Source organism: Crocodylus siamensis, chromosome 3 (assembly GCF_052110815.1).
Source record: "Crocodylus siamensis isolate JL-2025a chromosome 3, ASM5211081v1, whole genome shotgun sequence".
In the NCBI taxonomy this organism is placed as follows: Eukaryota; Metazoa; Chordata; order Crocodylia; family Crocodylidae; genus Crocodylus; species Crocodylus siamensis.
In genome coordinates, this window is record NC_143397.1 from 25,554,613 (window position 1) to 25,569,745 (window position 15,133).

General features: G+C 43.5%; 1 protein-coding gene across 1 annotated transcript in view; it reads left to right on the plus strand.

The window, feature by feature from the left end:
• The window catches only part of EGFLAM (EGF like, fibronectin type III and laminin G domains), a 120,166-nt gene extending 105,438 nt beyond the window's left edge, over positions 1 to 14,728 (plus strand). Inside the window, exons 19-23 of the mRNA XM_090037966.1 lie at positions 2,114 to 2,192; positions 8,011 to 8,154; positions 10,739 to 10,822; positions 12,769 to 12,872; positions 13,651 to 14,728. Coding sequence (XP_089894092.1) covers positions 2,114 to 2,192; positions 8,011 to 8,154; positions 10,739 to 10,822; positions 12,769 to 12,872; positions 13,651 to 13,805 — 566 coding nt within the window. The 3' untranslated portion in view covers positions 13,806 to 14,728. The remainder of the gene's footprint in view (positions 1 to 2,113; positions 2,193 to 8,010; positions 8,155 to 10,738; positions 10,823 to 12,768; positions 12,873 to 13,650) is intronic.
• The last annotated feature ends 405 nt before the right edge of the window (positions 14,729 to 15,133 follow it).

Here is a 15,133-nt window from a genome sequence, read left to right on the forward strand (position 1 = left end):
AGTACCTCTAATGTGAGGTACTAACTAAATGTGTATTAGGCTGTCCTCATGTGCAGTAGCGAAAACACATTTTGTTAGTGACACTTAATGCGCAGTAGCCTAATTTTACTGCGCATTAGCATATTAGCATGGTTTTTTGCCGTGACATTCTTTGTGCAGTAATATAGTCTACTGTGCATTAAAGTGCACATGTAGACACACCTACAGAGAAGCTAAGGTATAAAGGGTACAACATTCAAGCAGATGATTGATAACTGAAGCACAGAACACATAATAACCCAGTTCTGCAAATGTCATTGCTAATTTTTATGTAAGTAAATGTGGAAGTCTTTGTTAGATTAGGTCCTAAAAGACTGGACCAAAGTAACATTCGAAATCCATGGCAGAGTTCAGAATTTAATGCAAAACTCCTGAGTCTTGGTCAGTGACTTAACCACAAACCCGTGCTCCCTTCATATGAATAGTGAGTGGTTTAATGCAAAATGTGCAATATAGATCAGTGGTTTTGTTAATGGCATTATTAGTAGGATGAGATAGTAAACACCCATAGTATCAGGTAGGTACAGATGGAGTAGTTTTCAGCCATTTTAAAGTCACTGCAATTATAATAATATCCAGTCTTAAAAATAATGTCATTGTTTCCTCCCATGAAATAAAAGGACCGGGATTCAAAAAGTAAATTAAAACCTTCTGGAGGAAGAGGAACAAGACTAATTATTAGCAGAAGGATGGGATTAGCAGAAGGACAGTTATTTTAAGAATCCCTAAACTGTTTTTATATTAGGGAAACAACTGTTGTGAAAGCCTGGAACAGGGCACTCTCACAAAAAGAGAATTGGCACAAATGAGCAGTCTTATTTAATCAAGTCACACAGGAGCCACTGCTTTGCCCCAAAAGCTCTGTCTGAAATGCTTAGCCTCAGTAACTTCTTAAGCACTGAACTTTCACAGACAGATGGTACAGAATCTGTGAGCAAGATGTTTCCAAAACAACAGCTCTTCATTGCCTTCCTTCCCTCCCTTGCAGATCATTATAACCATGGGTTAAAAAGAAATGGGATGACATAAATCTAAGGACAGAAATATAGACAGTGGAGCCCAAGCAGAGAAACTTTTTGGGACTGGGTAGTAGTTAGTAAAGTTTAGCCTTTGACCACTTTTGCACTTAGGCAGGCCCAGGCAAGCTGGAACTGGCTCACAGGCCTACAGTGACATTTCCTGAGTAGCCCCTAAAAATGACTTAGCATTTGTTAGAGAAGAGAGCCCAGCTTGGAAACAGGAACCAGGGGGTCACTGCCTGCTTTCAGCAGAGCTATCCTAATTTACACCAGATGAATAGCTGGCTTTGTTCCCTTGAACTAAGGCTTCTGCATGCAGTGATTCCCCACAATGTCTAGGTGGCAGCAGCAGACTTTAGAACAGCCATGTTCTGCTCTGCTGCATCCTTTAGCGTGAAGGGAGGCGGGGGGAGGTCACTGTGTAGAGAAGCCCAGGGACTGCGGCAACCATAGTGGCCTTGAGGGGTGGAAAGTCAAGCTGGAGAATAGAAAGGATAGGAAGAAATAGGGCCTTAGAGGAGGAAGTGTGAAAACTGCTGCCTTTCCAGGAAAGTAGGGTCTTTGCTGAAGAAGTTTATGGACAAAAGAACACATTAAACATATGCTCTGTTGAAACTAATGGGTTAGAAACGCAATTCAGTATTTTGTACTAGGAAGTGAGGGTTAGAAAGGGTAGCTGACCTACAGATTTAAGCTGAAAAAGGAGAGAGTTTCATAAAGGGGCAAATTAAATTTGGGAAGTTAAAAATAGGGATAAAAATTAAAGTGTTCACAACATTTCACTTGCATTTTTTCTAATAAGAGCTGCCTTTCATAATAAAAGGATAAATTGGATATATAGCTACAGCTAAATAAAAGGGGGCTGGGGTGTCAAGAGTATGGATCAAGAGAAATTTTGGAGGTTTGCTTGTCTACCCATCTGCCATTGTATTCAGTAGGGTATGGGGGCTATCAGCATAGCTTTGTGCTGTTCAGAAGTGGCTGTCAATGAAGAAAATAAAACAGCAACACAGGTATTTTCACTTTGTTTTGTCTGGTTGTCTGTCATTTTCCAGCCATCACAGAAGCCATTGAAATTCCACAGTTTATTGGCCGTAGTTACCTCACATACGATAACCCGGATATCCTCAAAAGGTAATTCATCTACTCTGAGTTGAAATAATTGTGCTTTGCTTTTATTATTACAATATTAAAAGCCTTGTATGAGAAGGGTTTACTGTACAGTGAATCTGCTTAAGCTGTATTTGCCATGGTTCTAAATTATTTTAAAAGAACCAAGTTTCCTGCTTCATTAGCTTTTCCATTGTAGTACCCAAGTGCCTCACTCTTTGAGGTATTTACCAGCATAGCTGACACCCTTGTAATGTAGAACAATGCTTTAAATATCACAATTTTACAGATGCATAGTTGAGGCACTAAGGGACACATAGTGACTCCTCAATACAACTTTAGCAATTCTGGACTAAAACATTTCAAAATTTAAATCCTTAAAAATCCCACTCAGCTACTATCTAAGCCTGAAGGCACCTAAATACCCAAGGAGCCCAAGTTTGTTCCAGTAAATTTCCCTACATCCCTAAACTTCAACGTCCCGCTGAAATCATGACGGCACTGAGCTGCCAAGCATGTAGGTATCCTTTTTACTTGTCTCACATCTAGAGCATCCTCTCCTTCGATCGTAACCTGGTCGTGGTTTAGAGGCTTGTGTGTTCCAATGACCCTCAGAGCTATGTCGTATGGAGACTTGTACTCCTGGTAGGGTCTCCCCTAACAAACAGATCAGAGGTAAGATCCCAAACTTAGCATGATCCAAACTCCTGAAGACCCCAATAGCAGAATAATAATACTTGACCTGCTGGTTCTCTGTGGCTGTGAAGGCAAATGATGGCTGCAGCAGGATGGAGGTCTCTGGTTGACTTGGACATCCTTGCCACTGGGTTTAGGGCTCCCTCCTGTCAAGCTCATGTGGTTGTCGCTTGTGCACTGGCTTCCCCATGTTAAAAGATGTCACACACAGGCCTCAGCCAGGGATGTTAATGTCTCCCACAAACCAAGTGCTGCAATGGCAGACGAGCAGGAACAATGATTTCTGGGAGTTCCTAGTCAGAAATCTTCATGTAGGTGGTAGTTATGTGATGGCCATTTTGCACTTACCAAGATGGAAGTACAATGCAGCAGCTGCAGCCATAACTGAGCAGTCCTCTTTAGGATCCCCTCTGCTCACCCTGAATGGGGAAGGGGCTAGAAAAGTTACCTTAAATATAGGCTGTCTCAAAGGCCCCTGGCTAGATTGCTGCATCCTACAGGATCACTCTATTTGCAGCTGAAACCAACAAAATAAAGTATTAAAGTTTGCTGTATCCACACTGTCATAGACTCCCTGAACAGCAAGCCTCCTGAAAGAAGAGCCACCATAGTAGCTAGAGAACTTGCAAGATATGACATTGATATTACTGCCCCTAAGTGATACCTGCTGTGCAGATGAAGGCCAGCTGAAAGAAGAAGGTGGCTACACCTTTTTTTGGAAGGGAAAGTCACCTGAAGATGGCTTTACCATCAAGAGCAAGATTGCCAACTTTCAGAACTCACTGTGGACATTAGCAAGCACCTTATGATGCTCCACCTCAAGCTCTGTAACAACCAGTATGCTATGGTCATCAATGCACATGCCCCCACACTTGACGATGAAACGTTAACAAAGAACAGTTGTACTGTGCTCTTGACACAGTCCTGACTGCCACTGCCAAGGAAGAAATGCTCATCCTTATAGGTGACTTCAGCACAAGAGTTGGGCAACACTGTAAACTCTGGAGTGGCACCACTGGGAAAGAGAGGGTAGGGAAAGTCAACTCCAGTGGTATCCTCTTCCTCAGCAAATGTGCAGAGCATAACTTGCTCATCCCAAATACCATCTTCAGACAAAGTGAAAAATATAAGACCACTTGGAAACATCCATGCTCCGATCACTGGCACCTTCTTGTCTATATAATTGTCAGAACCTGTGATTGTACTGATGTTTGTATCACCCGAGTCCTGAGCGGTACAAATGGCTGCTGGACAGACTGCTGTTTAATCAGATAAATCATGGACATGCAGCTTGCACCACAACACCATAAACAATTGAAAGGAATGCAGAAGAGATTTATCCTCAAGGCACTCCAAAACCAAGCTAGATGTGAGGCTCTTCAGCAACACCTGACTGAGAGGTTCTTTGACCTACCTGATGACATCAAGGACATCCAGGCATATTGGGAAAAGCTTAAACAGATTATTCATAAGGCATGTGCTGAATCAACTGTGCTGTATTTACCATCACCAAGATTGGTTTGATGAGAACAATGAGGAAATCCTAGCACTTATCCATGAGAAGAGAGCCATGTTCTCCAGTTAGGAAAATGAACCCTCCAACCAGTGAAAACAAGAGGCTTACCAGGAGCTTAAAGCTGTTGTTCAGATGAGGCTACAGGACATCAAGACCCAGTGGTGGCAAGGCCATGGATATCCAGAGTTTCGCTGACCAACATGACATAAAGCCAAGAAACAGCAGAGGATGACGGAAACTGCACAACATCCTGGACAACAGTTGTGCCATCGCCCCCCAAAGCACTACTTGTCATATGTGGGGAGAAATTTCCAGAGCACAGACTGAACTTCTCAGCCACCTTTAAACTCACCAGTAACACCCATCCCACCCCTGCCGGCAGACATCATCCTTGTCTTGGGGGATAGCCGATGATGAATGATCTAGAGCATCCTTACTGGATTGAATTTTGTAACATAAAGGAGCCACTGCAGTTGGTGTCCATATGTATTCAATAGCCTAGTGGTTAGGGTGCTGATCTGGGAAGTGGGTTATTCAGCCCACAAGTACAAATCCTTCTCTGATATAATTGGAATAGGGACCTGTGCCCAGATTTCTCACCTCTCAGGAGAGTATGCTAACCACAGGTACTGAGTAGCCTAGGGATGGTCTCCCTCAACCTCTCACCAACATTATTCTAGGAGAGATTAAGGGAGACCCACCTTAGACTGCAAGTGTGATGCTTTGAGTAGGTCATGCTTCCAGCAGATGGAAATCAGGGTTCAGAGCCCTGTGCCAAATCAGATAGTGGGAGATTTGAACCTGGGGCTCCAGGATAGTGCTCGAAAGGCTATATCACTGCATGGAAAGCAGAGCAATGATGTTTGAGAAAGGAGTACCTGGAATTTAGAAACATGAGTCCTGGAGAGGATTACTCTCTAGCCTGTAATTCAGTGCCTAATTCTCCCCAGTATTGCATAAAGCACCTGGGCATCCTACTAAAGATTTCAGCAAGTGGCAAGGTACCTTAAGATTTAACCTATGCAAGGCTGAAGCTATATCAGCTTTCTGGATTTAACCCTAAATGACTTGTCTAAGGTAACACAGGACATCTCTAACACAGCAGGAACATGTAGCCAGGACTTCAGCATTTTAGGCTAATGCCCTAACCACTGTGTTTCCCTTCATCCTCAATCCCTGTTCAAACTGTAATGCAGAATTATTTCTCTTTGCATTTACAGCACAGTAACTGAAGAGCATATTGCCCTCCTTGGCTAATAAGCATATAACATTGGCAGGTAACTGTAGTGAATGACAGACAAACCCTGTGGAAAGCCACAAGAAAATTTCTAACTCAGTTGCTTGATGTTGCCAAGTCAGGTGCGCAGTGCAACTGCTGACCATTCTTATCTTTAGAATACAGCTCTGCCCCACAGAGACTTCCTATCCCAGAAAACAATATACTATCTTCAGTCAAACAAGTGAGAATTTTTTGCTAGGATTTCTGTTCCTGCTGGCCACACCTTTGTACTGAAGCTGGTAGTAGTTGCAGTTTATACAATAATGGGTACAGTCCTCTATCTGCTTGCAGACTATCTATATTAACTCCTTTATGCACAGCATTTAGATATTCCTATTTTAGATAATTAGCTGTCATTTCACTTTAATTCGATTTGTATGAAAAATAATAAATGAGATGGAACCTAGGTTCCTTTTTGCTTCCAGCAAGCACTGATCCAACTGTCTTAGAAATGATAGCTCAAGAGGGATGTCGACAGCATGGAGAGGGTCCAGAGGAGGCCACTCGTATGATCAGGGGACAACAGGGCAGGCCCTATGAGGAGAGGCTACGGGACCTGAACCTGTTCAGCCTCCACAAGAGAAGGCTGAGGGGGGATCTTGTGGCCTGTTATAAACTAGTCAGGGGGGACCAGCAGGCATTGGGGGAGTCCCTGTTCCTCCGAGCACCGCCAGGAGTGACCAGGAATAATGGTCACAAGCTGGCAGAGGGTAGGTTTAGGTTAGATATCAGCGTTACTTCACGGTCAGGGCGGCTAGGATCTGGAACCAGCTTCCAAGAGAGGTGGTGCAGGCTCCTACCCTGCGGGTTTTTAAGAGGAGGTTAGATGAACATCTTGCTGGGGTCGTTTGACCCCAGTACTCTTTCCTGCCATGGCAGGGGGTCAGACTAGATGATCTGCTCAGGTCCCTTCCGACCCTTGAAACTATAAGGAAAACAGTAACTTGGAATCTCCTTTGTGTCTTGTCATAACTAAGGAAAGCTGTGCTCTGGTCTGGTAACTGATACCTTCTCTCTTTCTTGCACACCCCCATCCCTCCTTGTTTATAACAATTGCTCAACAAATCATTCCTGACCATAAGGCCCAACAAATATTTCCTTCTGAGTTTGCCTCTGACATAGATTGGACTGTTTACAGTAGTAAGAACTGCACCTGTTAGTGTTCTTTGGGGTTCACAACAATCATTAAGGACCATCTAAGTGTGTGTGTGTGTGTGTGTGTGTGTGTGTGTGTGTGTATATATATATAAAATTTTTTAAAAAGTATCATAACATGAAGGTACCAGCAGTGAACCCACAGTCCCATAGCAGGAGAATGATGCCATTTTTTTTGCTATGGTATTTTTTATGGAGTCTGAAGAAAAAACCCATCATTGAGTTAAATGGCAGCAGCTAGGGAGCAAAGCCTGTCAGGAATGTGCATGAGTCCAATGCGAACAGAGAGCTGTGGCAATTAACACTGCTCCTCACCCCCACCCCTGCTCCTGCCAAATTTCCAGACCTGTGGAGATCCCTTTTCTTCTCATATAATGCACACCTGCAGTTTTCCGCAGCTGGTTTGGCTGGGGAGGAGTGTGAAAGTGCAGGTTATATGCAAGAAAATGTGGTATTGCTTACTAGCAAGCTTCATAAGCCCCTAGCACATTACACTTAAGTTGTGATTAACTGCTTAATCATGTCTTAAGTTGTTACCTAGCCACACATTAATGTAATTGATGGTGTGATAAAACAAGGAATAAGCCATAAAGTTATTACACAAAATATGGGTAATAACTTTGGGGCTGGTTCCTATCACACCATTAATTGAATGTGTGGGTAGGCTAGTGCTCCCAGACACAGGGACACAGCTGGGAGTGTCAGCTGATGGCGCTCCAAGCCACGGGGGTATACCATGCGCATGCCTAGCTGGGAGCCTTGTCAGCTGACCCTGCTCCCAGCTGCAGAAGCTTGCTGTTTGCTGGTTCAGGGGGACCCCAGGATGAGAATCTCAGGTTTCCCTTGCACCAGTGATTGAGGTGCACTCATGCTTCCTGCCATCCACATGAGGATTGTGGGGATTGTGCATAGGATCCCATTGCAGCTTTAACTGCACATGCCAGGGACCGTAGTCTCAGCTGATTGCAAGAGTGCAGTAATAGTGCCAGGAATTTGACTAGATACAGTGGAAATTTAATTATGATCGAAGTAAAAATGTATCACTGTACCAAATCTTACCTCTGTTTAGAGGAACTGAGGGGTAGCAGAGGTTCCTACAGGTCTTTAGACAGCCACACGTTCACAGATACCTGGCTTTTTTGAGCTGATTAAAAACTAATAATTTTCCTGGGGTTTTTTTCCTCTTAATTCTACAGAGTGTCAGGATCGCGAACAAATGTTTTTATGAGGTTTAAGACCACAGTGAAGGAGGGTCTTCTGATGTGGCGGGGAGACAGTCCCATGCGACCTAACAGTGACTTCATTTCTCTAGGACTTCAAGATGGAGCTTTAGTATTCAGGTAACCTATAGCTGGTTTAATTATTTAGAAGGCCAGGTAGATTGCACCTTATAGATTAAAGTAAGTGTGTGTATGTGTACATGCGTGTGTGCATAAATATACAGACAGCACAAGCTTTTGAGAGCCATAGGTCACTTCATCAGAGGCTGTGAGATGTCTGTGTTTTAACTATTTCCACAATGATCCCATACTTCTTGTTCAATCAAATCACTGCAGCACAGAGTAATGCGCTTCTGTAGAACACGGACACTGGGTATTAAAACTATATAGTTTAGTTCACTAAACTGTACAGTTTAGTTCAAGTCCATTTGTTTGTGGAATAGTATGTGAAATATACCCTCTTGTTTGTTTTTTCTCAATGCTCTAATTCTCTTTGAAATGCCTGGGTTTTTTCTTATAATTAAATATTCTTCCTGCCAAAAACCCTAAAATCCAGAAGACTGACAACATCCAGAGCCTTGTGCTTTCTTGGGAATTAGTCTTTTCATTGTAAGTGCTCAGACACAGTCCATACAGCTTTGTGCATAGTGCTGTGCTGGGACCACTGATTGGCAGAACCTGTATCTTTCCATATTAGAATTCTTTTCAAATTAAGTAAAGTCAACACTGAAATGGAAAAAAGTCATCTTCCGTCACACTTGTACCTGTTTACAGCAGGTTGCAGTGTAGTGTTCATAAATGCAAAGGCTTTATCGCTTTAAAATTTAATTTATGGCAATCTAGCACCTGGCTATATTGTTCAGCCCTTTGGCTCTTCCTAGTTGTGGTTGAAAATCATAGGTACAAAAGCTGAGTTTCACATACCAAATTTTAGAGTTAAATTGATGGCTCTAAACTCATTTTTTCGTGGTTTCCTGTGGTTAACCTTGAAAAAAATCTTAGCTGTCTCATGGTCTGTGAAACAGGGAACTGAAACAGTGGATGAAATAGAGCATTTTGTAAGTGTCATTAGGCGAGTTGTAGTATCCAAAGCTGTTGGCAATAATTTTCAGGTAACCTTGCCCATAGAATACCCATTCCTTACTCATGATTTTAGTTTCTCCCCTCACACTTATCTGAGGTATTTGCTATGAATTTGAATCTGGATGTTTAATTTCATACTTTCAAAAGTATGTGCTGATGCCATAGCAATCTCATGAAACTTAGCCATGAGTTCAATCATCAAATTCCCACCTAAACCCTAAAGGCTTATTTATATATTGTGGCAGTGTGTCCCAGCAGTGGAGAGACCAAGACCGTGTTTATCAGTAGGGCTGTTCTGGGTTCATCCCCCTGCTTGTGCTCTCAAGCCCTTGAACTCTGGTGGGCATGCCTGGAGTGGCCTGACTGGCAAGCTAAATTGCTATCCCTGCGCCCCAGCCTCCCTCACTGGGATACCTTCCTGCAGTGATGCAGACATGTCCTTGGTCAGCTATAGGCATCCATATTTTCAGTGATAATTATTTGCTGAGGTGCCTAGAGGTCCATTCTGTGTAATCTGAGAACTGCCTTCCCAGAAGCACGAGACACTAAATTTTAGATCCAACCTTCTCAGCATCCTTTATTGGCTCTCTTTAGGCATCTCCCTAGTCACTGTGTTGGCTTTTGTGGGATTTATAGGATCAGAGCATTGTAGATTTATACAGTCATAGGCCTGAAAGGGCCCTCAAGGATCTTAGATAATTACCAGTCTCCCTGAATTGTCTACACTGAAGTCCTGGAAGTTTAAAGGAACTTGGATATCTCTGTTACTGCAGTTACTTCCATGTCCCCAAATATCCATTTCAGTGACTACAGTGTAGTGTAGAGCTACTCAAACTAGCTTTAATCTAACTGGCATGGGCACTGGAAGCAGCCTAACCATGGCAATACAGAGCTTAGCATAGACTCATTTACCCCTCTTCTTTAGGCAGGTAGGCACCTGGAAGTTAGGCATTGCAAAGTTCAGTGCCATGACACATAAGTCCCCTTTATGAATCTAGCCTAGTGTCTAAAGCTGGGCCCCCAGAAGTCGAGGCAAAATAAAACATAGTTATGACTATCTGAATTTTAATAAGGGTGGAAGCATAGACATTCTCATACCCATGAGTAAAATAGTGGGGTTCCTGGCTCATGCCTCTGCTCAGTTCCCTGGTCATTACCCTTTGCTAATAACACAAGTCTTTTTCTCCCCAGATTTTTTGTGTATAAGCTTTCCATACACTCCTATACTAACATATCTCTTTGTCCTAGTAAGTCAAAAGCTTGGTAAGATACTTATCTATTTAGCCTTCTGTTTTTAGGCAAAGCTGCCATGTAGGAAGCCCCTGTTTGATTGCTCATCTCAAGCTCTGGGCTCATTGTGCCATGTAGCCAGCACCCTTTGTTGTTCAGATGGTCACTTTGTCACCTTGTAAGCTCCTTCAATACAGTGAAGGAATAACAGTGATAGTCACCCTAGGGATTCCCAGCCATTCTCGAAAAATCCTGGATGCAAGGGGAAGCGTTGGGGTAAGCCAGAGTGTTGTCAAGCCGAAGATGAGGTGGAGTCACTCACAGATCATTTGTTAGGGATTGCATGTTTCTAAGGGAAGTGAACAACGCCTCTTTGCTTTTCACATTTCAGCTACAACCTCGGCAGTGGTATTGCTTCCATAATGGTGAATGGATCTTTCAACGATGGGAGGTGGCACAGAGTAAAGGCAGTTCGGTAAGTCCCTCTTCATGTTATCAGTGGCTGCATCTATATGTGCATATTAATGCAAAGTGATAAGCTCCAGAGCTTATTTCTTTGGGTGCACTGTTTGCACATGCACCTGGCATATTGGGCCAGGTCAGAGGAGCCCTTGCTGGCAGGGGGCCACAGCAGCCTGGCTGGCAGGGGACAAAGGGCTGTTCCCCCTGATTCAACATGCTGAGGAGTGGCTGCCCTAGTCCCTGCACTGAAGCACCCTTGTGTCCCAGGCACCTGGGGCAGCATCTACATGTGTGCTGCTGTGTTTTACTCTGCAGCAGGACAGTACTTACAAGTACTATCCTGCTGCGGAGTAAATTAGCTAACTCCAGCCTAATTGGGGTGCATGTGTAGATGCCAAGACAAGATGCCACACAGCTAATTAGTCTACTTCACAGTAAATGTCATATAGATGTGCCCAGCAAGTGCCAGGTTATCTAGGAGACATTTTGGAGACTACATTTTGTGGTGCCAAACTAAGAAATCCAAGTGAGAAGAAAACTACAAGTGTAGCCAGATGCTTAGCTTATACAGAGCACTGCAGCCCCACTGACACAGGGCTCTGACCTTAAATGCTTAGCAATTTTTAACACATCTGACAGAACAAATACAAACACCGTTATGCTGGAGATGAGCCAGGTGAAGTCCGGCCTTGAAGCGAGGCACAGCTCGGACTGGTTTGCCACGGTTAGTTGAAGTCCATGACAGACAGGTATTCAACCCCATACCTTTCCACTTTCAAGCAGATGACTTAATTTCTCATTCATGATTGTCATTTGAATCAAGAATTTGAGCTTTCTGCTTACCTAAGACCCTGGCACTCATGAGATTGCCACTGGCCTGCTTGAGAGCTGCAACACCCCTGAGCATCCTCACCGCCTCTGTTCTGGATGGAAGTGCATGGAGCAGTGTCAGGTGGGGGGAGGCGGTGGGGCTTTGCTTTCAGCAGCAGTCTGAAGAGTGCCACAGAGATGCAGTGTAGTCATGCCCCAAGTTCCCTTCTATGGGCTAGTAGAACAGGGGTTGCCAATGTATGGTCCACGGGCTGGGTCCAGTCCGTGGAGCTGCTGGATCTGGCCTGCAGATCCCGAGGCCTTTGTCTATGCTTGCGCACATTCCTGCACTGGAGCTGAGCAGCAAGCATCTACACTGGGCTGGGCAACTTCCAACTTCCCTCCCTTTCATCTGCCTTCCAGATGTGGTGCAGATGAGGCAGTAGTGTGGAAGCTGCCTGGCCCTGGCAGAGTTCCCCAGCAGCTGGAAGCTGAGCCCACACCCAGCTAAAGAGCTGGGGGCTGGGAGAAGCAGAAGCAGCATTGGCACAACTACTAGCTGCCTGGCCATGACACAGGTGCAGGCAACAACCCCTCTGCTGCTGACATACTGCCAAAGTCATGTGGCCTGTGTTGGTCAAGAGCCTGGTTGTTCTGGCTCACAGCTTGAAAAGTTTGTTGGCTATTGGACTAATAACATTGCAACTGGACTCTGTTTTCCTAAAGTATTCAAAGCAGCAGGAATACTTAGGCTTACACATCCTGTTACCTTATGTGTTCATCATTACCTAATAGGAGAGTTAAGCACACTTATTAAAAGAAGAGACCCCTTCTTTTGCCAGTTCTCTTAGCTATGTAGAAATTACAGCCTGAAAATAGCACAGTTATTGGCCACTGCTTCCAGTAAGAGAAAGAGAAGCCCATCAAATGGCATTTATACAAAAAAAATTATTAAACATTTATATTATGGTAGGGGCCAAAGGCTCCAGCCAGGAAAAGATGACCTTTGAGTAAGGTGATTTTTTTTTCTGTGCGTATTTTTAATATAGCCTATTTTTTCCTCCTCTTATCTCCTTTTTTTTTTTTAACTGCTGTCAAAACAGTGGATGCTCAAGGAATCCAAATTCCTCATTCTATTTTCCATTTCAGGGATGGACAGTCTGGAAAGGTAACTGTGGATGATTATGGTGCTAGAACTGGTAAATCACCTGGAATGATGAGGCAGTTAAATATCAATGGAGATCTGTATGTAGGTAAGTGACCTCCCAGTTGTAGTCAGCCCATTCTAGCCTGCTGAAGCATATGAGGCCAGATCTGATGAAAAATGTCTTGCATTTGAAAGTGTCTAACTCTGTCCTAACTATGCAGTTGGTCCAATAACAGGTGTCATGCTGAGAAAGCCTTACTTCTTGCATATTTAAACAAAAAACTACATACCACATTATAATCCCTTCTTAACTGTTCACTCATTGTAGGACGTGCAAGAAAGGGATTACCTTTCCCATTTACTGTGGTGTGATCATCACCATTGGATTTCTGAGTGCCTAACAAATGATACTTAAAAACCAGCAAGAACCTGGTTAAAACCCAGAAGATGCATCGGAGATGGCCTTTTCTGTTATATTAGATATGCCGCTAAGAAACTGTAATACAGCAGTAGGAAGCATATTTTTTAAAACAGGAGTAATCATGGCCATGGGTGACTGACCACTTTAGTCGGGGGGGGGGGGGGGGGGGGGGGGGCACATGTCCTCCCCCAATGACTGGGTCCCCCTGTGGCAAAACTCACCTACCAGGAAGTGGCCGCAGTGCTACTTCCCACACTCCCACTACCCAGCCGGCGCTCACAGGGGGTCACCAGTGCTCCCACCTGCGCCCCCTTCCCAACACCTAAGCAGGGAACGTGGCCTGCCAGGGGGTGCACCAGTGCTCTCAGGGGGTGCACATACACCCCCTTGTACACCCTACATGTTGCCACTGAGCATGGCTTCTGTTACAGAGTTCCTTATTTATTTGATCTCTCTCTCTTAGGTGGCATGAAGGAAATAGCATTGCACACAAACAGACAGTACATGAGAGGTCTGGTGGGATGCATCTCACACTTCACACTGTCAACAGATTACCACATTTCACTGGTGGAAGATGCTGCTGATGGAAAGAATATTAACACCTGTGGGGCAAAGTGAGACGGGAGGAATCCTCACATGGAAGAACCATTGTTGTGCAGGTGTTTGAGTCCAGAATGACTGATATGACTCTGAGGCAACTGCTCTGTGTTCGTCATGGAAAAACAAACAAAACTGAGAGGAAATCATAGACAAGGAGAACATTTTCCATTCTCCTTTTCTTTCAATGCTCTGCTGACTAAACCAAACTGAGTATTTTGTGTAGGAAATGTCACATTAATCATTAAATGTTTAGTGAACACTGAAGATTGTATATCAAAGCAAGCAACAAAGAAAGGGGTGATGTAATGAGTAGTTTAATGACTGTGTTGTGATCCACAGAGATTTTTTTATATCCAGCATAACAGTACTGAAACATATGCATTCTTTCCAGCTTACAATGGCACAATGATTGTAGCATCAACAAACATATTTTCAAGCACTGTATCTATGCATTCAAATTCCTATTCCGGAACAAGCCGTTCTACCCACTGAAATATTCAAGGTTTGTATTTCATCCTTTGTAAATAAGACCAATAGGCAACAGTTTGAAACCACCTTTGTTTGCTGAGGAAGAAAATTCTTAAAGTCTACGTTTTTTATTACAAAAGCAACACTATCAGCAATCCAGTTTTGTAGCAGTAATTTTGTACTTGTATATTTTTATAGCTGCAGCAGCAGAACTAATCACATAGTATAACTTTTAAAATATAGGTGTACTATACACTTAGCTCTTTGCACAGTTTCCTAAGGATAACAACCTTCAAGTTGTTCTATAAGGAAGTTTAATGTCTGTATTATACCATTTCTGTGGAGATAATTGTCGGTGATAACCAGTTTTAAATCTGACATTTTTTTGTAAATTTTGACAGTCTAAAATTGTACATTTATGAAGCTTTCCTGGCGTTGAAGCTTTTCCTGTGATTAAAAAGGTATAAAACCTCTTGCCACTGTGGTATTTCACCTTCACTTGTTTTCGTGCACAAAATTCAGACTTGGTGAAAAGAAGATGACCTAACAGATGGTAAAAGCCCTTTTAAAATTGTCTATGCATCAATTCAAACCTGCAGAGCTGGGGTTTTAGGATCAAGAGAACAGGGAATTTAGAATGCTGGACAAAATTTCAGGTTTTCTGAGATTATTTTTGTTAGTTTCTCTGTGCTTTTTGCATATGAACTGGAGCCGTAAGCAGCAAACAGGAGAAAAAGATGAGATGGAACCAGGGGTGGATCCAGGATTTGCTAAAGGGGGTACAAGAGCAGCAGCCCATACTGCGTGGGGTGGCTCTACCCACTGCCCCAGGCCTCCTCTGCCCCTGCAGTGAGAGCAGACCAAGCTGTGGAAGAGAG